Here is a 23,758-nt window from a genome sequence, read left to right as displayed (position 1 = left end):
AGAATCTATACGAATAGATAATGTTAAATAGGGTTATATTCGAGCACACTCAGTATAGAATGACGCAGTTCAGTTGGCGGGAGTTATTGTGTTGAGAGCATCAAGTGTTTCGCGGTTTTCAACAGCTGCTTTCACTAGTTGAACGAACAAATCACCCTTGGTGTCGCTCTTGACCTTTTCAGCATCCTTATCTTTCAAATCATGGTACTTCTTCATCTGGTTGTGTAATTTCACCACTTCCACCGTCTGTAGCAGTTTCCTTCGAGCATTGAAGCCTTCTCTTATATTCTGCAAAAGATTCACCATGTCATCTAGATCAGCCGACATCCATGGATGGCACAGCAACTCTGTCGCACTGGGTCTCTTATCGGGGTCTGTATTCAGCATGCTCAGCACAAATTCTCGAGCCGACTCCGAAACTTCTCCCCAGTACTTGGCTGGAAATTTTATTCCCCGAGGGATTTCCTTGTTCACAAAGTCGTCCAGGGTACTGGCTTCAAAGGGGGAAAATCCAGATAGTAACATGTAGGAAACCACTCCAACTGAGAATATATCGCATTTTTCAGTGTAATTTTTGGAAGCGGGATCTAGCGCACACATCACCACCTCCGGTGCAGCATAGCCCAAAGACCCAACTGTATCAGAAAATCCTTCTCTTTTGAACTTTGCAATTCCAAAATCTGCCAGAATCAATTCAGAGTTCTCCTCGGCTGATACATACAGGATGTTCTCGGGCTTGATGTCGCGGTGGGCTATACCCAGATCATGCAGATACTCCACGCTGTGTAATATCTGCCGGATGGCCTCCCTGGAATCAGGTTCTGTGAACCTGGATCTAGAGATAATTTCGTCAAATAACTCGCCTCCATGGGCCAATTGAGTCACTATGTAGAGGTTCTTGGTGTCTTCAAAGTGGTCGATGAGGCGCAGCACAGACTTATCGTTCAATTGCTCCAGGATCGCCACCTCGTTCCGGAACATCTCAGTCAATCCTCTTTTTTTAAGATCGTTCTTGTTCATTATCTTGATTGCAACGTGCTCTCCCGTTTTTCGAACCAGACCTCTGATCACCTGTCCAAAGGTGCTCTCTCCGAGGGTTTCTCCGTACATGTAATCGTGCACCTTGCTGCAGGTGGGAGTATCCATGATGTTGGATTATATATTTTAAATTTGCGGCTTGTTGGGAAGAAAACTTGATAGAGTTCAAATATGAAATCACAAAATAAAATAATAATTTACCCAAGGATCGTAAGAGGCAAAAATTGCCAGCTGGCAAGCAGGAAGCTTTAGCCGGTATCTTATCGCATCGCATAAAGGCTAACTGCTTGCTGACGCAATTGGTCCCCTGACCTTCCGAATGTGCCCAAAGTTAGACCACGGAGTCACGATGACACAATCGAACTGCATATTGTCCTCAGCAGGCAAAATCGGTGACTTGGAAGCTTAATTTGTTACGAGTGCGCAAGTGGCAGGCACGTGCGATACGAGCTGCAACCTTGCGTCACCGATATATGGTAGCCACATTTCGAGCCCTTTTAAGGATATGCGCGGGGTATTTAGTTGCAGGGTGACGATATACCTCAATCGGGTATATGTCTGAAGATCATGATCTAAAACAATTTCTAAAACTGTTATTTGGTCTGAGCTAATACACTGGCCTTTTACGAGTGGCTTGTACGTGACCTCATCGATAGTGCAGGAAGACCATGCGGTGCTAGCTGAACAGAACATCAAGACATTTTAGTGCCTTTCACACACCTCGTAATTCAAGATTCATAGACATTAGTTCAAGTTTCAACAGCCTCGCCCTCGGCAAAATGTTTCAGCATTCCCAGCTGAAGAAAATTCATATTTTGAGTAGGATCTGGCAAATGAGGCCCAGACATGACACAATGAACCGACATGTTCGCGTGGTAATACAAATCCGTCAGCAGTTTGGGCGTGATTAAGAAGTACTGGCACATTGTTCCATCGGGATTGCGGGATTCACATGCGGTCTCAACAATCAACTTGTGGACCAGCCTTTCGTTTCTGGCATCCATACCTTGGTTGATCTCATCCACAACGCGGAAAGGCGAAGATGTCAATCCTTGCAACGAGTTGACGAACAATGCCGTTGAGACAGACTTCTCACCACCACTTTGGACATATGAGTCTAGAACACTCAGAGGAGCTTCGTCTCTGAATTTGACCAAAATCTCCAATCTCCATTTCGAAAAGTCTTCATCCTCTTTCGCCAGTCTAATTTCTCCCGCACTTGCGACTGTTGCAAAACTATGTGAAAACCTCTTGGAACAAACTGATATCAGCTCAGTCAGCTCGGGTTCCCACTTATCGCGAATTTCCTTGATATCACCCACCACCTTTTCGGCCTGGGTCTCCAGATTGGGCAACCGTGCTTCAACTTCGGCAAGTCTTCTCTGGTTCTCTTGTAGTTTTCCAAGAGAAGCTCTGTCTGGCGAGGACAGGGCCAACTCGTTCTTCAACTGGTCCTTTCTGACGTTCACAAATGCAAAGGTGAAATGGTCAGCATCCTTGAGGCTCTGCGCCAGCAAAGCCAGTTCCTGATTCTCTTCTTGTGAATACTCGGCTGCCTTTGCACGGACTTCCTGAGACTTCTTCTTCCTGATATCTTTGGCCTCAACAAGCGCCTCTTTAGCACGCTCAGCCTTCTCTATAAACTCCTTTTCCTTTTCGAAAAACTCTTCTTTCAGCTTCTCCAAACTGGCCATCACGTTCTTGCGACATATGCTGTCAATGGACAACTTGGCGATCTCTTCCTTGAAGTCATTCTCCTGCCGAAGCAGATCAGCCATCATTTCCAGTCGGTTCAATTTGCGAACTACAAGATTCTGGATGGCTTGACGATGCTTGATGGCCTGCTGACTGGTGTCCTGAGTCTTCTCTATCGTTCTTTTCAACGTTTTGTACTCGTTTTCCTTACCAATAATCCTTTCACGAAGCCTGTTAATCTTAGCGATGGTGGCAGAGTTGGACTTGAGCTGATCTGCAATCTCCGAAACAAGATTGTCGAATTCTTTCTGCTTATCACGTGCGGCTCTATATTCGACCTCTGCTAGATCCTTTTGCGATTTGAACTCCGCAAATTGAGTCTCAGCCTCTTTGATACCAGCCTGAATTCTTTCGATTGCCTCCTCGGTCAGGTCTGTGCCCACAAAAACTTTTGCCCTATCAGGCAAGGCTGTCACGGATGAAGATATCTGCCGCTTACCGTAGTTGGACCTCCTCACATTGTGTATCTCCCTTCCACAGATGAACTTCATAAAAGGAAGTCTGCCACCTCTTCCAGGGATTATCAGACGGCTCTTTTGTTCCTCAGTAAGTTCAGTTAGCGAAACTGGAATCTGGTGGATTTTGTCATTCTCACACAGCATTTGCTTGACTTCTTTTGGACCAGATATGGCATCTATGAGATACCTTTCGAATCCATAGGAACCAAGCTGATCAGTCTCAATATCCCGTCGTATTCTCCAATTTCTAGACAAAGTCCTGATACTCACGTTGACCTTGACCTTTTCAAACAAAAACTTTGAGAGTATCCGATAAGTTTCGTGATCTACAACTGTGAATGCGTTCTGGTTGGCCCAACTCAACGACTTTTCAACATGGCATCTATAGGGAGCTCCCACTTGTAAAGAGATACATGGGGGCTCAAAATACTTTCCCTTGATACCCAGTTGGTCCTCAAATGATCTTAAAGCCCTCACCGCCTTGACGACTGATCCGTGTGTATTCATCGGAAGCAGAGACACACGATCGGGTGCTCCAACTTGCCTGCTCTTGGAGTGTATCCTTCTCTCTGCATCTTTCATAGAATCATTGAGCTCCTCCCAGACCGCCTTATGTTCTTCGGTATTCTCCTTCAACGAAGTAGCCTCGTGTTGAAGCTTCTGCCTTTCCGCTTTCAGCTCAGCAACCTTTTCATCAGAGTAAACAGTCTGTGTAAGTTCCTCTAGTTCAGCTTGATATCCTTCCAACGTCTTCTTCGTGGTGACAAGTTTGGCCCTTTGAGTTTTGATGGTCTCATCAAGAGAACTCAGTTGAGTCTGAATCTTTGTGATCTCGCCATTAACTTCGGAGACGTAGTTCCTGCCCCCGCTTAGACCTTGGGTCACTTTTTTCAAGCTATGTTGAAGCTCAGCAAGTCTAGTATCAATTTCATGAACTCGTGCTTCCTCCTGCGTGGCCCTGTCTTTTAGAGGATGTGTATCCTGCTTCAACCTCTTCAGCACATTGTTGGCATCCTTATAGATATCCTGACACCTTTGCACATTTTGAATGGCCTCATCAACCTCCAGATATGGGAATAGTCGATAGAACATTTCCATCTCCTTCTTTTTCTGTTCATACTGCTCAAACTTGGAGACTTCCTCCTCCAAAGACTTCGAAGTTTCAGCAAGCTGTTCCTGTTCAGCACGCAAATTCACGATCTGCATATTAATCTGCACTTTTTCGCTATACAATCGCGATATCGCCTCGTGTTGGGCCAAAAGCTCACCCTTACCGCATGATCTTTCCACTTCGGTCAGAAGCTCCTCAGGCTGGAGACTGGCAAATTTCGCGACTCTATCTTGGGGCAAGAACTGACATAGATTGCCCAGTTGGATATTCACTTCACTCAAAATTTCCTGAACCCTCTTTTCAGAAGCATCCCGTCCATCAACACGCCATTGGCCTGCATTAGAACGCGTTCGCGTAAGATCTCTTCTGACAAGAATGGTCCTGCCCTTGTATGCGATCTCAGTCTCGATGTACCCAGACTCCTCACCCTGTTTTATGAACTGGTCCAGATTCATTGTCTCTTTCCCCAGATATTTCAGCTTTCCTCCTAGACCAATACAGATGGCGCAAACGAAGGTGCTTTTACCCGTACCATTGGGACCGATGATCATGTTCAGAGAAGGTCCTGGATTTATCTCTGTTAACGAGTAAGCCATGAAATTCTTGAGTTTGATTCGCACAATCGACCCTGCAGCATAGTTCTTCAGAACTACCAAAAAACACGTTAGTATCATTATATCCATTAAGAGTAAGACCCATAGGTCTCACTAAGTTTGCGGAGACCTACCATTATTGTCCAGCTTCTGTCTCTTGTTGCCTGCCGAGGCAAACGTTCCAAGATCTATTAAGCTCATTAGAAAGCCAAGTGATGCCACTCTAGCTTGCAAAAATGCTGATAAGCAGTATTACTAAGGCTTTGTCAACTTGATTTCAAGCAGAGTTGTTGAGAAGTTCAAAGCCGCGATTTCCCAGACGCGACTGATCTGAAGTGTGAAACTCAATTTTGAGATTGGTGAGCCAGAACTCGCAACATCTTAAGAGTTACATACTTCAAACAAGGACTTTAGAATCTAACCATAACCTTTGTCTGAAACCTTCTGTTCACAATGCCGGAACTGGTAGATGAGTCAAAAACGGCAAAACCTATCCATAAGCCAGTCAACCAGGTGTGGATTCCGCTAATGGACTCCCTGGACAAAGACCTGGTGATGGAGCAGAGACAAGGAAGGCCGTTTGAAGTCATCCAAACTCTGCCACTCTCGCGGGAAGAACCTGACTATGGATCTCTGGTGAACAAGTTGAGCATGAAGGATAGTGCCACATTATATAATTCACTGATTGTGTCTCGCCATAATTGGGCAAACTACGTGTTTGATGCGTATTGGAGTCGGAAAGAACAGTACGGCAACACGGCGGCAAGCGACAGGAAGCGCGACAAGATGAGCAAGTTGTGCGACTCAAAAATTTATGCTGGCCCCCATAGTTTTGACATCAGACTGTTTATACTGAAGGATGAGGAAAAGGAGAAGAAGAGACTCGATGAGATTGAGAAGAGAAGGGAGGCCAAGAAGAAGGCCCAGGCTGTGCAAATGCCAGTTGGAGGCACACAGCCGGTGGGAGTTCAATCTGGAGGGCAAATGGGAGGAGAAAACCGCACGGAGCAGCAATCTGTCGGCGCTGCACCAGTAGTCGGATCCCCTGTGGTTCAAAAAACCGTTGAGCAATGCTCCAATGAAGCTGCAATTCCACCCTCTATGGCCAGAGAAGATGGCCAAGTGGACACAGACACAGATGCACAGAAACCTGGAGAGACTGAAACTTCATCGGATAAAAATTTGGAGAGTTCAGCAAGCAAAGACGCTACTCCAGAGGCTGTAGCTGAGACGGAAAGTCAGGCTGAAGCAGAGGCTGAAGCAGATACTGAAGCTAAGACCGACGCTAAGACTGAAGCAGAGACTGAAATGAAGTCTTCTAAGGCTGATGATACGACAAAGAGTACCGCATCGGTTGAAATCCAGAAACCAATACCCCCAATAAGCAGAATGAACAATGCTGTCACAGCCTCAAAGCCACCACAAATCTCTGCTCCAAGACCAAAGTTACCGATTCCGCCACCACAAAGACCTGTTTCTCAGGCTAGATCTGATATCATGTCTTCACCTGAGAACCATATTATGATCTCTAACCTCAACACTATTGCTAGGACGGACCCATCTTTAAACGCATTGATGAAGATTGTGGCATCTGGAAATGCGACCCACGACCAAATTCTGCAGTTCCAAAAGTATATTCAGAAAGCAAAGGAAATGGGGGATGTGAATGGGTATTACAAGAAATGGCAGGAGCAGCAGCAACAGTTGCAGCTGCAGCAGAGGCTCCAATTACAACGGCATAATGAACAGATCAGGCAGCAGCAGTTGAATCAAGCTAAGGCCAATGCAGTTCCAAAAGAGGAAAAACTTACTGCTTTCCAGGAGAGGTATCTAACTGATGCAACTATTGTGTTCGAGTTCCACGAGAACACCGCCGTTAGGTTTTATTTGCCCAAAAATGCAATCGTTGAGCTTCACGAAAAGCCCGAGACGGAGGCAAAGAAGACTGAAGGAAACGAAGAGAAAAAGGAAGATACACAGCAACAGGAAAAACAATCAGAGACAGAAAATGATAAAGGGAAAAATGATGATTCCGAGAGTAGCTCTAAGCCAGAGACTGCCGAGGGAGATTCTGAGGCTACGAAGGCGGCAACTCAGCAAACAACGCCTCCCAAAATGCCAGCGTCAACCTCCAAGAAGCAGAAGAAGTCTCCTTTCGTTCCAGAGATCATAATATCATTCTTATCAATACATAATCAGTATGAGATTGACGAGTTTGATCGTTTGAAGAGAGAAGAAGAAGAACGTGTCAGGAGAGAAGAAGAAGAGGAGAAAAAGCGCAGAGAGGAGGAGGAAGAAGAACGCAAGAAGCAGGCTGAGGCTGAGTCAGAACAGAGTCAGAAAGAAAGTGACCAGCCTGAATCACCATCCTCAGCTCCAAAGAAGAAGCCACACCGCAAGGCCAAGAGATGGTCTGTGACGAGGCGTTCGACACGACAGCAGTCTCAGTCTCATGCTGAAGTTAAAAAGGAGGAGAAGGAGACGGAGGTAAAAAGGGAAAATGAAGAAAAAGGTACCAGACCCGCTCCTCAATATTCATGTATCACGATTAAACTTACTGATGTGCCTCTACGTTTCTTCCCGATGATCAAGAATAGCGTGAACCCACAGAAAGAGGTTTTGGAATACATGGAAGAGATCCGTAAAACTGGTAAAAAGGCAGAGGAGATGAACGTTTGGTTCCATCTGGACGGTGCCAAGGATGAACTTCTTGCTGAGACTTTGAGATACAATCTGAATAGATTGGATTATATGAATGGAGGAGGGAAGCTCAAGGGAAAGGCCATGTTGAAGAGACTGACCGAAAGGTCTGAAATAGACTCTACTCCAGCAAAGAAGCCAAAGAATTGATTATACGAATGGAAAGAAACCAGTGGATTTGCGCTCTATTCCGTTCTTAAAATCCTTACAAAGATTGGGGTACCGTGAAATCAGTAGTTTGGACTTAACCCATCTGATTTCACAAGTTTATGAACATCTTGTATCGAAGCATGAATAAACTGTCTCACTTCCAAGGCAAGCCACACCTTCAGCATCGAAATTTTGTCGCCGTTCTTCAAGATCATTCTTCCGTCTTGAAGACCGAGCTGTCTCAAAACTGGGAGCGCACTAGCGAACAGATCTAGATTTGGATCCAACTGTCTTCCAATTCCTTCCAGCAGCAAAATTGCCACTACCACAGTCACAAAGTCGCCCTCCATTCTCACATGGTGCTGCCTCACCATTCCCAATACCTGGTCCAGCAAGTCACCAATGGAGACGCTTCCCAGGGTGAAGGTCCTCTGTTTGATTCTATCAACCAGCCTTTCCACCTTCAGAGCAAAGACTTCTTTATCTATGGCAGTTTCAGGTGTTCTGGATCTTTCTATCATCAACTCACCAGCTCTGTATCCATCAAACTCAGACAATGCGTTGAACAGCCCGATAAAGTTGACTCTGTCGGTTTCATTCAGCTCAGTCACCAACCCAGCATCTATGAAACACACCTCTACATGATATCCTTCGTCATAGAGTCTCTCCATTTCCTTTTGGAGTTTTGATGGTTCGGTTCTGCTCAGTTCATGAAGGCTCAATGCCAGTTGGTCCATCTCCGACTCAGAAGACAGTCTGGGCATGGTATGCGGTTCTCCAGGGAAATGTCTAGAGTCACCCTTATAGAATCGTATAAACATGTTTCCGGGGTGCAAATCGGCATGGACAAAGTTGTCCAGAATGAGCATCTGCAAGAATGCATCCAGCAGTTTGTCGCTCAGTTCCTTTGATAGCCCCTTTCCAAAATTGGATTTCAGTTCGAGCATATCACCCATTGAAAGTCCCACGATTCGCTCTTCTACAAGAACCTCACGTCCGCTGAATTTCAAATATGGTTTGGGAAATTTGATATCGTGCCTGTCCTTGAACTTTTCGTGGAATCTCACCAGATTGTGTCCTTCGATTCTGAGATCCAGTTGCATTTTCATGAGCACGGAGAACTGTTCAACTTCATCGGGCAAAGACAGCCACTCCATCGTGGGAATGAAATTTATGAGGTTGGCAAAGAATCTCATGATCCTAAGATCGCGCTCTATCTTGATTTCCACGTTGGGATGTACCACCTTAACGGCTACCCATTCCATATGTTTGGGTTCGTCGTTCGAAATATATTCGCTTCCATCGGATTTTGATGAAGAGGTCACGTCGTAGTTCCTTAAAAGCTCAGGCTTGAGTTTACCATAGTAAACCTGTGCAATTGCACCACATCCTACAGGGTGCTCTTGGAACTCTTCAAAGATATCCTCGAATGCCATTCCGTTGAAAGTTTCACAGATGATACGCTTCGTTTGTTTGAAAGAGTGAGGGGTTGCATTTGAGTGCAGAGAGCTGAGCTCGTTGCACAGTTCATCCGGGAAGATATCAGTTCTGGAAGCTGCCCACTGACCAAGCTTGATGAAACTAGCACCTCCAAGTTCGGCAGCCAGACGAATGTATTTGTACCAGAGTATATTACCCGCCCTTACATCACCTCTGGAATTATTCTTGTGGCCAAAGAAAGTGATTGGAAAGAGCAATACCACGGGAAGGAAGATGAAGGTCAATTCCATGAACCGACACACCGTGACAAACGGATCCCACAGTTTGTCCAAGAAAAAGTATCTGACTCGATGGAAAAGCCTCCAGCGCGAGATCTGAGTATCATGTTCTCTCGCCAGCCTCTCTTGCTCGTCTATTTCCTTCTGAGACGATATATATAGTCCTGACTCAAACGTATCTCCCTCCTCATCCGGGACCAGTTCGTGTTTGTTGGTGAGGAGATCTCCGCGCTTGAAAGATCCACTATGCAGTTTGGGAGCATCATTAAACACCAGGTCAGAGAAAAATAACGACGATACTACCACCGAGGAACCGACAGCTATCGCAATTGGTGATAAGAGCTTCGGTCTAACCCGTTGCCTAGCTCCGGTGGAATTCAATCTAATAGGCACTGAAGCCCCGAACCTAGGAAATTTCGGGCCGGAAATCTGTCTGGAGACTTGACTAATGACTCCAACGGGACCCGACAGCCCAATTCTTCGTATCATTTCGGTTGAAGTCAGAGGTGAGAAGTTAGAAATGACAGTTGCTATTCTGATAATGACAAGAGAGATTGAAGCCTCGCCAATTTGAGCTAGTACACTACCCCGCGATAAGGCCAAAGGCTCCCATTCTGCTAAGATTGGCCATCATTGACCCAATATACTAATACGAGACAGCCCAAATAAGGAATACAGACATTATCTTTAGATTTAAGAATCACCATTGAGTCTAGACATCGTTTGCAGATCAGGATGCCATTGTTTGAATTGAACGAACCCTCCGCGAGGAGGACTTTCGTATCCTTTGTGAGCTTTGTCGATGTTTTTGGGAGCTTTTTCTTGCCAGAAGGGAGCCAGCTGGAATTAGAAAGGCGATTAGGAGTCTATTGTGGGACTAATAGAACGATTTTCACAGCTTTTTCCTTTCACAACTGCTCCTCCTTGATCACATCAATCAGCCAGTCTAGACCTTCCGTAAGACCTTCGCCCTTGACCGCACTACTAGCGACGATGCTCCAACTCCTATCCTTCAAATCCACGAGGTTCAACGATTTTGACACCTCAGCTGCGCTCAGAGCACCCATCTGGTCCTGCTTGTTAGCAAACACCAGAAGTGCACTATCCAGTAGCTCCTCCTCCTTGAGCATCATATGCAGTTCCTTCTGGGCGATATCCATTCTCTCTTTATCTGTGGAGTCAACGACGAAAATTACCGCGGCGGTGTTAGCATAGTAGCAGCGCCAGTACGGTCTGATGGAGGTCTGTCCACCCAAATCCCACATGTTTATCGAAATATTTTTGTATGTCAGAGTTTCCACGTTGAAGCCAATGGTTGGTTTTGTCTTCACAACCTCTCCCATTTGGAGCTTGTAGAGTATTGTCGTCTTACCTGCACCGTCCAGACCCAGAATCAGTATTCTGATTTCCTTATTTATGCCCCATAACCTCCCAAAGATTCCGCTGAAGATGTTACCCATTGTGATGCAGAAGTGTGAGGAGTAAAATGACTAGGCGAGGGAATGATCCGGGAGTCTCGAAGATATTAAATCTTGGTAGTGGTTGGCGTCTTAGAGCTTCAGAATCAACGTGTGTTTAGTAAGGGCGTTCGTCCGAGTGCTATTCCACGTTGCGGCCTCAATTCAAATCTCCAAGGAAAATCAGGCAAACCGTCTAAAGAACACGACTTCTTTAGTTCTTCTATGCGATGAACACAAATGGTTTGTTTATTCACAAAAAGCACACGTTGTGGCCACCGTAGAAAGGCTCACCATCTTTGAAGGCTCCAGGGGCGGATCCTGTTTTTGGGTCGGGACACGTCGACTAGTTCGGGAATTTGGCAGAGAAACTGAAAAACATCTATGATTGGTCCGCAAAAATTAGAAATATATATATTTATGTGTTCACATAGATTGCTGTAGTTTAATCTCTATAAATAAAGCCACGATTTCGGTATGTGAACAGATTACAACTCAAATCTTTGAACCCCGAGGCTATCACAACACAGCCACCTGGTGGGACACAGAAGGAACGTTGGATCGCAGAACAAACCCAATTATCGGGCTATAGAGATGGTTCAAACCCCCCAAAAACCACATTTTTCATCTCTACACAACTGAACCATAGTATGAACTCCATTTACAGATTTGTCGAAAGTTATTGTGGTAACATTGAGCCAATCATTCTGCTGGAACTGCTTCTATATCTAGCTCAGTTCGTAGTGCAGGGGCTCAAAATCGGCCCCTCCTTTTGGCAGCCCGAGAGATGGCAGGCAAAGGCAAACGGTAACAAGACCTTTACCAGAGCTACCAATACACGGACAAAGCCATTCGTATAAATTTGAAAGACTCGCATCTGCAGTTTTTGAGCATTCCAGCATATTACACGCATGTCGCTGGATCTTTCCTTCAACAGACTGAGTAACTTGCTGAGCGAGCTTTCAGACCGTCTGGACGAGCTCACCAGACTACGGAGGCTTTCTGGACCGGACGATATCCAAATAGGATCGGAATCAGGGCTGGATGATGTTCGTGATACTGTGATCAAGGCCTTCAACTCGCTGAAGAGTCTTGATCTTCAACTGAATGATCATAGGGATACCAACACGGTGAACAGATTCGATGCGTCTCTGGAAAGGTATACAAAGCTGGTTGATGGGCTAAAGTCATTTGATCCGCTCTTAGCCACATACTCGTTTGTGCCGACATTCAAGAAAGAAATACCTGTGAAAACGGTATCGGAAGAGGTGCCGCAGTTAAAACGGGCGAAATCGGTCAGGTTCAAGGACAATTTGATTGAGCCGCCTAGTGTGAGTTTAAATGCCAGCACTCCTGGGCCTTATCGGGATAATCCACTGGCGAAGCCTGCTTCCACAGTTGAAGAAGAAGGTCCCAGATCACTGTCAAACCAACAGATCTTCATAGACAACCAGCAGGAGATGTTTGCGCAGGACGAGATACTTTCTCAACTCGCGAGCTCCATCAGCAGACAGAACCAGATGGGCGGAACGATCGGGACGGAGCTGAACGATCACATGGTGATTCTGGAGGACCTGGAGATGATGGTGGACCACTCCGACCGCAATCTGCGGCGCGCAAAGACGCGATTGGACCGGTTTTCGGAGCGACTCAAAGAGAACGGCGAGTGGACTACGATATTTGTGTTGATAGTGATACTTCTATTGTTACTGACGGTTTTGAAATGAGAGAAAAGGCGATAGAATTGGGAAATAATGTTTATTAGAGAATGTTCGTGTTGATAGGCATTTTTTGGTATATGCGATTAATGAGTGCGTCTGGGCGGAAAACGGGAAAAACATGTAGACGATGGTAAATGCAAAACGGAATGATCTGGGGAGTAATGTAGTGAGAGCGTGAGATATCGCCAAAATCAGCTGATGGAAAGCTCACAGAGCTTGAGTAGTTGCCAGAACTTTCTTTGATAACACACATAACTCATGAAGCTGAGAGCAAGGAGCATTGGGAAAAACCTCATAGAGGATGAAAACTTGTGAAGTCCTGGTGCAATCCTTTCAGAGGCCTCTTCAAAGGCTCATTGAAAAGTCACTGTAAGCTCACAAAAACTCCCTCGACCCATCATCATTCACCTCCTCGAGGCCATGTTCAACTTGGCCTGTAGCGAATTGACGACCGGGTACTGCTGGGGCTGCGAGTATTTGAACTGCATTGGAGTAATCTGTTTGGCCGAACTGGCGGAGCCGGGGGTGGAGCTAAGGTAGTTGATTCCATTGGTCTTTGGAGAGGGCGAAAGGTATGAGTCTCTCGAATTCAATGGTGATCCATTCTGTTGCTGTTGCAACCAAGGAGTCCTCTTGAGATTCACATCCGAGTACTGTGGTGATCTGTTGGGTGACAAAGTGGAGGCGTTGTTGGAGTTTGCAGAGGCATTGGCCAGGATTTTGTACAGTTGTACGGGATCATGCTGTTGATGCTGTTGGGCGTGATGCTGATGGTGCTGTTGCTGTTGTTTCGAATAATAGTACATCTTTAGATTCTCATCGTTAACGGGACAAAACTCAAAGTCATCCTCGACGTCGAAAGAACGGTGCAGATCCAGCCGTTTGCGAGTTTCTTTGACGAATGACATTGGAGATGATCTATGATGAAGAGCGACTGTGAATGCAGAATGAGACTATGAATCGGTGCAAAAAACACTTGTTTTAGCGAAAGCACACAAACTTGAGCCTGGATGGAAATTCAAAATCGGATTTGGCGCCAAACCGAGAAATTTTGATCGAGTAAACGAGAAAAAGACGAGGAAAAGAGGGAGAAAGGAGCATTCCGACGGGATCAAAGGGCCCCAAATTTTTCACGCTCCTCTCCGCGGTCGTGTACCGGTGCTGAAAAATCGGGCGGGAACGGCTCAGGCTGGAACTTTTCTCTTTGGGGTAGACGAGACGAAGAGCACGTTCTTTTGCTGAAAAAAACCAGTAAACTCGGTTGTTTTTTAGAGTTAGTTCATGGTCTGGCGGATACGACACTACGGGACGTTTTCGCTGGCGAAATCCGTCGCCAAGGCGGTCCAACCGTCTTCACCGGTCAGGACGAGGTTCGCGCCCTCTCCCACCGGGTACTTGCATCTGGGATCGCTACGAACCGCGCTTTACAACTATTTGTTGGCCAGATCCACCGGAGGATCATTCCTGTTACGTTTGGAAGATACTGACCAGAAAAGGCTTGTTCCGGATGCTGAAGAACGGATCTACAGGGACCTTCATTGGCTAGGACTAGACCACGACGAAGGTCCTGTTGTTGGCGGGGAATTTGGGCCATACAGACAGAGCGAAAGAGGAGCTATATATGAGAAATACATCCAGATTCTTTTGGAAAAAGGACTGGCTTATAGATGCTATTGCTCCAAAGAAAGACTAGATGGACTCCGTGAAAGTGCACGACTGTTGAAGCCACCAACCACGGTGTCTTATGACCGTCATTGCTCCTCTAATGAACCCGAAATTGGATCTCAACACACACATAATTCAGATTTCACTGTTCGTTTTAAATCGCCGGCAAAATACCCCAAATTTACAGATTTGCTCCACGGAAGACTGGATCTGCAACCCCAGATCAACGCAGGAGATGTGCGGTACGACGACTTTGTGCTGATGAAATCCGACGGATTGCCTACTTACCACTTTGCTAACGTTGTGGATGATCACCTGATGGGAATTACACACGTCATTCGCGGCGAGGAATGGTTGCCGTCTACGCCAAAGCACTTGGCTCTCTACGATGCATTTGGCTGGGAAGCGCCTCATTTCGTCCACATTCCCCTTTTGACCTCTTCGAAAGACAAAAAGCTTAGTAAAAGGTCCGGTGACATCGACGTGGCGAAATTGCGCGCCCAGGGCTACGTCCGTGAGTCCCTGATCAACTTCAGTGCACTGTATGGATGGTCTCCCAAACGGACCCCTAACGAGCAGACTAAAGAGGTTTACTCTCTCAGCCAGCTAGAACAACTATTTAGTCTTGATGGACTCACCAAGGGCAATGCCAAGGTAGATTTCGGCAAATTGAACCATTTCAACAAGCACTATTTGGAGTTGAAACTGAAGGATCCACAGTTCGTCGAAGAAACGGTCAAACAAATAGCCGAAAGGACTTCCACTAGTCTCGAAGAAGCTCACAGAATTTTGAAGTTGACTGGCTCGTATCTCACCAAACTTGAGGACCTTTTCCAGGAACATGATTACCTGTTTGGGTCAATCAGCACGTCCCTTTCGCAAGAGCAAATTGAGATAGTCCAAGCCTTCTTGAAGAAATATCCCGAGGAAAATTTGGAGAACGCCATGGAGATCGTTTCTTCATCATATTCTCGTCAAAAGGTGTTCAAGGCCATTCGAATGGGCCTCTCAGGCAAGACCCATGGAATCAAACTGCCCAGTCTGTTCGAGTATTTTGGGCCAAAAGAAGTTGCAGATAGATTACGACTAGCGTGTAAATAGTGTCATGACATTAGTGTATATACATAAGGAAAAAAGGCTTCTGTATCTCTTGCTTTCCTCCTATCCATCCCGGGACAAGTAGTTAGGATCACTCTCGTACTTCGAAATAAACCTCGTCCACCACTCATTGAACTTCGAGATATCAACCTTGTTGTTATTATCAGCAAAACCGCTGAGATAGTTGTAAGCCTTTCCGATTATTTTGTTGGCTGTGCTCACCATCAGCTCATGTGGGGATGTGATGTTGGAGCCAGACTTCGGCACCAGAGCACTGGATTGAGGTTTTGAAACTTTTGATAGCGCCAATGCAGCCTGAGCGTTTGGCTCAATCGAGATTCCAATCGTGATATCCACAGAATTGGCATCGTCACCAAAATCCATATCCATTCCCATATCGGCATCTGTTGCTCCAGATGAAGCATACGGATTGCTCATCTTGAAGATAGCACTGGGCTTACTCGCCATTAAACCTCCAAACAGCGTGAATTCATTTGGTCGTGAAAGATCCTCGACTTTGCTTGAGATCTGATAGTATACCAGAGCTGTGTAGCCAGGGTCAAATGGTACTCCAGGCAAGAGGAACAGACAGAAATGAGACACGTTTCGCCTGATCCCGGAGAATTGAATCGTATATTTAAGGGGCTCAACCTCCGTAGCCACTGCCACTGGATATCCGCTTATACAGGCACCAAACATGAAGAAAAAACTTGAAAACCAGTTGGTCTGGAGAAGGTTAAACTAGAGGCATGTAGACTTAATCTATATCATTAGTCGAAGGTAGTGTCGGAACATGAAGGGTCCTGCTTTTGGAGGGAGCTAGAAAATTCCAGAAAGTGCTGAGCAGGACACGCCAGGAAAGTGGGACCGGTGCGGTCCAACCTCGCACTTACATAAGCTCCCATGATTACATAAGCCACTGTGATTATATAATCAATGCGGTATATATCAGCTTATATAAGCCAACCCTGTAAACTTGCAGGGCCCATCGCAGGTTGTTGGGCCGCCAGGCATCACTGTTTGGGGATGACGCGCCAGACAAAACGCAACGAAACCCGGTAGAATCGTCTAGTTGAGGTGCTGGTTGTTTTGGCTACCTGTGGTTTCATGTACAGAAGAGCACCTTTGCTTATGTGGCCTCTAGACGGTCCAGACCCTCGAGCTAATCGGGGGTGCCTATGATTCACACACTTTGAACCCCGGAGCCGCCCAAAAGGCCCTGCTCATCCCCTGTTGGGTTCTAGATACTGCCAACACAAAACACACCCTGCTTGGCGCGACCCGGTATTGGCCATTTTATTGGCCACTTCGGGTGTGCCTCCAGCCATACGGCATACATTAATATGGGATTACGAAGTACCCAGTATAATAGCCCAGTTCTGGCGTTCCAGCTGCCAATCGCACCTTTTCCTTTGGGGGTCCGCTTACAGATCTAGGGTACTGTATCTTGCAGCGGCCCAGCAGTATTAATGAGTATTCACCAGGAACGCACGAACTCGTAACTTGTTACTAAAGTAATAAATAAATCTAATCCTAACAGTTAACTAGATAGACTAAGCGCTGTGTCTAATTTTTTTTCTCGGAGCGGGAAATTCACCCAGCAAAAAGAAACATTTACAGAGTTGGAAAGCAGGGTGTGCAGCGTGCTAGGTCTGAAATTTTTTGAGATCGGTCCACCCAAGAATTTCCACATCTTCAGATCTCCTTGGCTTCTCTTTTTTCTTTCGCTTTCGTGTGAAACTTGACCCCGTCGGCTCTCAATAAGTATTTCACTCGAGTCTTGTAAAATGTCTACCACAAGAACAGGGACTGCTCCAGAGCAGAAGGTGACCAAGAGATCAGGCAACGTTGCCTCGTTTAAGGACTCGCTCTCCGCGATCGATACTTACGGTAACGAGTACAAGGCCCCCACGTACGGTATCAATGATGTTCTCAAGGCCATTCCAAAGGAATGTTTCCAAAGGCGTTTGACAACTTCATTCTACTATGTATTTAGAGATATTGCTGTGGTGGCCTCCATGATGTATGTTGCCAACACCTTCATTCCTCTGATAAGCAATGTCTATCTACGTGGAATCGGTTGGACAGCATATGCGATTACTTTGTCGCTTCCTTACACTGGTCTGTGGGTTTTGGCACATGAGTGTGGTCACCAGGCCTTCAGTGATTACGGCTGGGTCAATGACTCTGTCGGATGGGTTCTTCATTCGTACCTCATGGTGCCATTTTTCTCCTGGAAATTCACCCACGGAAGACATCACAAAGCTACTGGAAACCTCGCCAAGGACACGGTATTTTTGCCCCGTACCAAGCAGGAATTTATCAACATGCACGGAGCCACCAGCTTGAACGATGTGGTTTCCGACACTCCTGCATATGCTCTTTACCATCTCATTCTTCAGCAGTTTGGAGGCTGGTGGGCCCACCTTTTCACGAACGTGACTGGCCAGAAGTTCGAGGGCCAGACCACTTTCAACGTGAACCATTTTAAGCCTTCTGCGCCAATTTTCGAGTCAAAGGAGTACTGGTACGTGGTTCTGTCGGATGTTGGTATTCTCTCGATGCTCACCGTGACCTACTTCTGGTATCAAACCTTTGGAGGCTTCAACCTGTTCATCAATTGGTTTTTGCCATATGTCTTCTGCAACCACTGGCTCGTGTTCATCACCTTTTTGCAACACACTGACCCAGTCTTGCCCCACTACGAGGCTTCTGCCTGGAGCTTTTCCCGTGGTGCTGCTTGCACCATCGACCGTGAGTTTGGCTTTGTCGGAACGTTTTTCCTGCACGACATTATCGAGACCCATGTTCTCCACCATTTCGTGTCGCGTATTCCCTTTTATAACGCCAGACCTGCTTCTGAGGCCATAAAGCCAGTTTTGGGCGATAGCTACAAGCACTCTGACGAGAACATGTGGGTTTCTCTCTGGAAGAGCGCCCGTACTTGTCAGTTTGTCGATGGCGATGAGATGAAAATGTTTAGAAATGTGAACGGGTACGGAGTCAAGCCAACTGCTTAGACTGTATAGATGAGGAAATCATTTGAGATATAGGAATGATGTAGACAATGCGTAGCGATAATGGTTTGATAAGGGTCCGATGTGTGAAATTTGAAGCTTTCTCCAAGCGTTTCTCTTGCGTTTCCCAAATATTCATGAGCATTATTCAGGTTTGATTAAAGACATGAATTTAAAAAAAATTGGACAAAAAAGGGCATTGGCTAGGTTTATTCATCGGAAACTAAAGGCCGGGTTTGAAGGTATTCAGTATAGATCAAACCTAATGCTCTTGAAAATTGTTAGTAATCATTATTAAATGATGAGAAGTGCTAATAAACCAATTCTTGTGGAATATAGTCTGTAATTGGCAGTGATTCTTAGTAGGAATTTTGAATCGCTGCTTATACCTGTAAGATTACCATTAACCGTCAGTATGTTAACAGGCTAGTAACTCCTTCAATCTTCCAAAGGTGAAAATAATACGACTTAGCTACATTGAATCGACAAAACATGTTCTTATTTTACATATTTAATTAGTTTTTTTTTACCTTTTGTAACAGCCATAAATCATCAATAATCAGTCGGCTTCATGTCTTTGACCATCTCCACCATCTCCACCATCTCCATCATCTCTCTCACTAGTCTCACTTGCCGCCGTATCACATTTCTCCTTTGTATCTTTTTCCGTCTCTGAGTCGTCAATTCCCTTGCTCTTCTTGGGAAGTCTCACGTTTGGCATACACAAGGCACAGAAGAAGGCGATCGCAGCGAAACCGATCGATAAGTAGAACACATTCTTAAAAGCCGCCATGAATACTTGAAGGACCATTTCCTTGAGAGGCTCGGGAAGTGTGTGTATTTTTGAAGTGTCTCCAGTCAGCTGGCTCAGCGGGTAACTATCTAGACCCAAACTGAGGTATTCAGCACTTCCCTCAAGATCGCGGATTTTCGACGAAAGTGTTGAAGTGTACACCAGCTGTGCCAGGTCCGAACCAACTGCCGCACCCAGGTTTCTGGCAAAGTTCATAAGAGTGCTGGCAATGATAGTGGAACCTGCCGTCTTTGGAGCCGCCATCTGAACATGGATAATAAATGGCTGCATCATGGTTCCCACTGCTATACCAAAGATGATCTGACATCCAATACGAAGAGATAGTCCCGAATGGACTCCCAGCAAACACCACAGACCGCAACCCAAAGGCCCAAGAGCCCCACCAAAAACAGTGAAGGGTTTAATGTATCTGAACTTTGCTGTGGATATACCTGTTCCTATGGAAAATATCACCATGGGTATAATGGTGGGGAGTAAAGAAACCCCAGCAATAAGTGCACTGTAACCTCTGAGAGTTTGGAAGTACAATGCCGCGTAGATCACCAGCGCCATAAAGTAGGCAAAAACAGCAAACAATCCTAGGCATGCCAAGTCAATGGCACGAACCCTAACAATTTCTGCAGGAATAAGAGGGTTTTTGGAGTACTTGAAGTTCCAGAGGGAGAAGAGTCCTATGAACAGACCTCCGAGTACGAAACACAAAATCACCGCAGCAGATCTCCAGGGAAATTCGTTTCCTCCAAAAGATAGTGCAAGCAAAAATAATGTGAATCCAACAACCATAAGAAACAATCCAAACCAATCTATAGCTAGCAGCTTTGGAAGAATCTTGCCTTTCGGTTTGGGAGGGTGAAACACAAAGAACACAACCGCAGCGGCAAGGCCACCGATAGGTAGATTGATATAGAAACACCATCTCCAAGTTGCATTTGTGGTAAATGCTCCTCCGATTAAAGGACCCAACACCATTGCCAGCCCAAAAGTTACACCCAGTCCAGCCATCGCTATTGGTCTTCTTTCTATGGGAACCACCTCTGCGATGATCACCATCACCAGTGATTGAATACCACCACCACCAAAACCGGCGATAACTCGTCCTCCAATCAACATGTTGATAGTATTTGATACTCCACACAAAAGTGACCCAAGCTCGAAAAGTCCAACTGCTAGAAAAAGACTGACCTTTCTGCCAATGGCAATGGAGACGCTTCCCCAGATTTGCATAAACACGGCCATCGAGAACGAGAACGCCGTAGTGATCCACGCAACTTTGTTCAAGGCATTAAAGTGATTTCCAACATTTTGCATGATAGTTATCACGATTGTTTGGTCGAGTGCGATCAAAAAAGTGCAAATATAGAGTGAAAACAGACATAGCATCAGCCGCGCACCATGCAAGTAATGCTCTTCACGGTGGGTACCATCACCTGCATTACTCTCTTCGAAGAGCTTTGGTTCAGCAACCACTTCTGGGTCTGCTGCCTTATCCTTGACGTCGCCATCAGCACTGATGTCGGACATGTTTTGAATTGATCCCAGCTCCAGATACTGAGGTTGTCCTTCAGGAAGGACCGGACCACTATTTATGCACCAAAGAGTTTGTGCCACTAGCCATGCATTAAGCTCTTGGGTCTTAACTCCGGTCGTGTAACGCTAGGGTTGGAAATCAAATCCGGCGTTACTTTGACTACCGAAAAAAGAAAGGAAAAAAACTGGGAAATATATGGCAACAATAGTAATATCATGTAGTCGCGATTGACAATTTAATGGGCTTGTAATCATGGCTGGAGGTCGACTTTATGGTGTCTCTAGGTATGGGGAATCGTGAGAACAGGACCTTACTGGCGCTTTCAGGCCCAAAATGCATATTATGCGGTATTAAATCCGACATGCGATGGCTCGGAATATTACCGGAAGACGTGCATACGCAAGCAGATATTCTTATACACGACACTACTCGGACTATTATATATATATAATGACAAGAAGACGGCAGGATACAATTGTTTGGTATGAGCTTTATTGCATCGGTGCTGGTGGCTCGCATGGTTGATTGAATATTCCGATCAAATGCATGTTTAGTGGGTCTTCGTTTCAAGCAAAAGCTCATGATGATAATGATATGCATAGTCTTCTCATGCTATTTCCACAGATGCAGTACTGTTGCAATTGGTATTACTGAAGTGAACAACTTGGTTATGTGAAATTCATCAACTTCTATGTATCACTAGTTACTTGCCTGCTTCATCATCCCGAGTCCACAGTTACCTTAGCTAATGCTACTCGCATATGTACACTTACTCCAGGCCCCTTAAGTGGTAGACTTGGCCTCGGCCTCAGTCTCAGCCTTTGGCGCCTCTTCAATTGGGTAGTCTTCATGCTTTCTCTCTTCGGTCTCATTTGACTTTTCCTCCTCTACTCCCTGGCTTCTTTTGGGGAGTACGTCATTGGGCATGAGGAGCGTGCAGACAAGAGCAATCGACGCAAAGCCAATGCACATATAGAATATATTCTTGAAAGCAATCATGAATACGTTCAGTACAATGTCCTTAGCTGGCTCTGACAGCTTCTTTATCTGCGTGGTGTCGTTGATAAAATCATGGAGATCGTACTTGTCCAGACCTGCACTGTAGTACGCGGGGGTCCCCTTGAGAGCTGCCATCTTAGCAGAAAGGGTGGATGTGTAAACAAGCTGCGCCAAATCCGTACAGATAGCCGAACCGAGATTCCTGGAAAAGTTGAACATGGTAGTGGCAATAATGGAGGATCCCGGGGTCTTGGGCGCAGCCAATTGGACATGCAGTATGAAAGGTTGCATCATAACGCCTGTTGCCACACCTAGCACTATTTGACAACCAATACGCTGAGATATTCCCGAGTGAATGCTCAAAAGGCATACCAATCCACTACCCAAAGGCCCAAGAATCCCACCAAAAACCGTGAATGGTTTAATGTATCTGACTTTCGTGGTCGAGATACCTGTCGCTATAGAACAGATCACAACGGGCAAAATTGTGGGAAGAAGAGAAACACCGGAATTCAAAGCGTTGTATCCCTTGACAACCTGGAAATACAAAGCGAGGTAGAGAATGACCGACATGAAGTAGCCAAACACAAAGAACATTCCCACACAGGCAATATCAATGGTACCAACCTTGACAATCTCTGCAGGAATAAGAGGGTGTTTGGAGAATCTAAAGTTCCATAAACAAAAAGCACCAATGAGCAATCCTCCAAGAACGAAACACAAAATCACAGCAGCTGACTTCCATGGAAATTCGTTTCCTCCAAATGTTATTGCAAGCAAAAGCAATGTGAGTCCAGAAATCATGAGAAACAATCCAAACCAATCAATAACTTTCAGTTTTGGAAGCATATTGCCTTTTGGTTTAGGAGGGTGAAACACAAAGAAAACTACCGTGGCAGCAACAGCACCAATAGGCAAATTGATGTAAAAACACCATCTCCAGGAAACATTCGTGGTAAAGGCTCCTCCCACTAGCGGACCCAAAACCGAAGCTAGCGCGAAAGTGACTCCAAATCCAGACATAGCAATAGGTCTTTTCTCAATGGGAACAATCTCGGTGATGATCACCATCACTAAGGACTGAATACCACCACCACCAAAACCCGCTATTATCCTTCCTCCAATTAACATGTTCATGGAATTTGAAACAGCACACAAGAGAGAACCGAGCTCAAAAAATGCAATCCCTAGGAACAGACAATTCTTTCTACCAACTGCAATCGAGATATTTCCCCAAATTTGTATGAATACGGCCATCGCAAACGAAAAGGCTGTAGCGATCCATGCAACTTTGCCCTCGGCATTGAATTTGTTTCCTACCACTTGCAAAATGGTTGCAACGATGGTCTGATCGAGAGCCACCAAAAACATACAGAGGAACAATCCCAGAATGCCCAGCCAGAGTTGGACACCATGTAAGTAATGGTCTTCACGGTGAGTACCATCACCTGCATTACTCTCTTCAAAAAGTTTTTGCTGAGCAGCAGCAGAAGCCTCTGCGTCTGTGGACAATTCTTTAACCTCACTATGAACACTGATTTCAGACATGGTTGTTGATATAGGTTGGCGGTCTTTTAGTTCGGTGTATGGGAAGCTGAGTGCTTACATATATATATATATATATTCATACACACACCGTGCATGAAAAGATAACGCCGAAGTCCACTTATCTCCGTTGGTTTAAAGCGAAAGGCGAAAACCGAAAAGAGTCATATTTGCTTGGTTTTTAACGGTGAAAGATGCTGAAAAACGCGGAAAAAGCTGGAATAATATATTTCATCGTGACAGCATTCATATAATGATTTCCAATTTCAAGTTTTCGTAAAATTTATTGGAGACAGCAAAACCTCTGCTTCTCCTTAAATTTCAGCCGCATCGGAGTGGAGGCTTAACAGACATTCCACTACTTGTCAACAGCACTTACGGCCGAGATGCA

The 23,758-nt window shown here is 45.6% G+C and overlaps 12 protein-coding genes across 12 annotated transcripts; 4 read left to right on the top strand and 8 right to left on the bottom strand.

Moving 5' to 3' along the window:
• Positions 1–69: 69 nt before the first annotated feature.
• Positions 70–1,146, bottom strand: KUCA_T00005832001 (uncharacterized protein; the record flags this gene model as incomplete). Its single annotated transcript, XM_022602974.1, has 1 exon — positions 70–1,146. One exon carries the CDS (start codon positions 1,144–1,146, stop codon positions 70–72), a length of 1,077 nt encoding a protein of 358 aa, XP_022461821.1.
• A 641-nt stretch (positions 1,147–1,787) lies between these two features.
• Positions 1,788–5,156, bottom strand: KUCA_T00005831001 (uncharacterized protein; the record flags this gene model as incomplete). The annotated part of the gene is made up of 2 exons (XM_022602963.1): positions 1,788–5,011; positions 5,090–5,156. The coding sequence occupies 2 exons, from the start codon at positions 5,154–5,156 to the stop codon at positions 1,788–1,790; spliced, it is 3,291 nt and encodes a 1,096-aa protein (XP_022461820.1).
• Positions 5,157–5,408: 252 nt separating this feature from the next.
• KUCA_T00005830001 (uncharacterized protein) lies at positions 5,409–7,805 on the top strand (the record flags this gene model as incomplete). Its single annotated transcript, XM_022602952.1, has 1 exon — positions 5,409–7,805. The coding sequence occupies one exon, from the start codon at positions 5,409–5,411 to the stop codon at positions 7,803–7,805; it is 2,397 nt and encodes a 798-aa protein (XP_022461819.1).
• Positions 7,806–7,885: 80 nt separating this feature from the next.
• KUCA_T00005829001 (uncharacterized protein) lies at positions 7,886–10,012 on the bottom strand (the record flags this gene model as incomplete). The annotated part of the gene is made up of 1 exon (XM_022602941.1): positions 7,886–10,012. One exon carries the CDS (start codon positions 10,010–10,012, stop codon positions 7,886–7,888), a length of 2,127 nt encoding a protein of 708 aa, XP_022461818.1.
• Positions 10,013–10,431: 419 nt separating this feature from the next.
• On the bottom strand, positions 10,432–10,983 carry KUCA_T00005828001 (uncharacterized protein; the record flags this gene model as incomplete). Its single annotated transcript, XM_022602930.1, has 1 exon — positions 10,432–10,983. One exon carries the CDS (start codon positions 10,981–10,983, stop codon positions 10,432–10,434), a length of 552 nt encoding a protein of 183 aa, XP_022461817.1.
• A 908-nt stretch (positions 10,984–11,891) lies between these two features.
• KUCA_T00005827001 (uncharacterized protein) lies at positions 11,892–12,707 on the top strand (the record flags this gene model as incomplete). Its single annotated transcript, XM_022602919.1, has 1 exon — positions 11,892–12,707. The coding sequence occupies one exon, from the start codon at positions 11,892–11,894 to the stop codon at positions 12,705–12,707; it is 816 nt and encodes a 271-aa protein (XP_022461816.1).
• A 398-nt stretch (positions 12,708–13,105) lies between these two features.
• KUCA_T00005826001 (uncharacterized protein) lies at positions 13,106–13,609 on the bottom strand (the record flags this gene model as incomplete). Its single annotated transcript, XM_022602908.1, has 1 exon — positions 13,106–13,609. One exon carries the CDS (start codon positions 13,607–13,609, stop codon positions 13,106–13,108), a length of 504 nt encoding a protein of 167 aa, XP_022461815.1.
• Positions 13,610–13,982: 373 nt separating this feature from the next.
• Positions 13,983–15,467, top strand: KUCA_T00005825001 (uncharacterized protein; the record flags this gene model as incomplete). Its single annotated transcript, XM_022602896.1, has 1 exon — positions 13,983–15,467. One exon carries the CDS (start codon positions 13,983–13,985, stop codon positions 15,465–15,467), a length of 1,485 nt encoding a protein of 494 aa, XP_022461814.1.
• Positions 15,468–15,527: 60 nt separating this feature from the next.
• KUCA_T00005824001 (uncharacterized protein) lies at positions 15,528–16,163 on the bottom strand (the record flags this gene model as incomplete). Its single annotated transcript, XM_022602885.1, has 1 exon — positions 15,528–16,163. One exon carries the CDS (start codon positions 16,161–16,163, stop codon positions 15,528–15,530), a length of 636 nt encoding a protein of 211 aa, XP_022461813.1.
• A 1,088-nt stretch (positions 16,164–17,251) lies between these two features.
• Positions 17,252–18,484, top strand: KUCA_T00005823001 (uncharacterized protein; the record flags this gene model as incomplete). The annotated part of the gene is made up of 1 exon (XM_022602874.1): positions 17,252–18,484. One exon carries the CDS (start codon positions 17,252–17,254, stop codon positions 18,482–18,484), a length of 1,233 nt encoding a protein of 410 aa, XP_022461812.1.
• A 556-nt stretch (positions 18,485–19,040) lies between these two features.
• On the bottom strand, positions 19,041–20,816 carry KUCA_T00005822001 (uncharacterized protein; the record flags this gene model as incomplete). The annotated part of the gene is made up of 1 exon (XM_022602863.1): positions 19,041–20,816. The coding sequence occupies one exon, from the start codon at positions 20,814–20,816 to the stop codon at positions 19,041–19,043; it is 1,776 nt and encodes a 591-aa protein (XP_022461811.1).
• Positions 20,817–21,606: 790 nt separating this feature from the next.
• Positions 21,607–23,370, bottom strand: KUCA_T00005821001 (uncharacterized protein; the record flags this gene model as incomplete). The annotated part of the gene is made up of 1 exon (XM_022602852.1): positions 21,607–23,370. The coding sequence occupies one exon, from the start codon at positions 23,368–23,370 to the stop codon at positions 21,607–21,609; it is 1,764 nt and encodes a 587-aa protein (XP_022461810.1).
• Positions 23,371–23,758: the final 388 nt, after the last annotated feature.

Source organism: Kuraishia capsulata, genomic scaffold, assembly GCF_000576695.1.
Source record: "Kuraishia capsulata CBS 1993 genomic scaffold, Kuraishia_capsulata_scaffold_7, whole genome shotgun sequence".
Classification (NCBI taxonomy): domain Eukaryota; kingdom Fungi; phylum Ascomycota; class Pichiomycetes; order Pichiales; family Pichiaceae; genus Kuraishia; species Kuraishia capsulata.
Note: the sequence above shows the minus strand (reverse complement) of the source record. Positions and strands in the feature narration are given on the sequence as shown.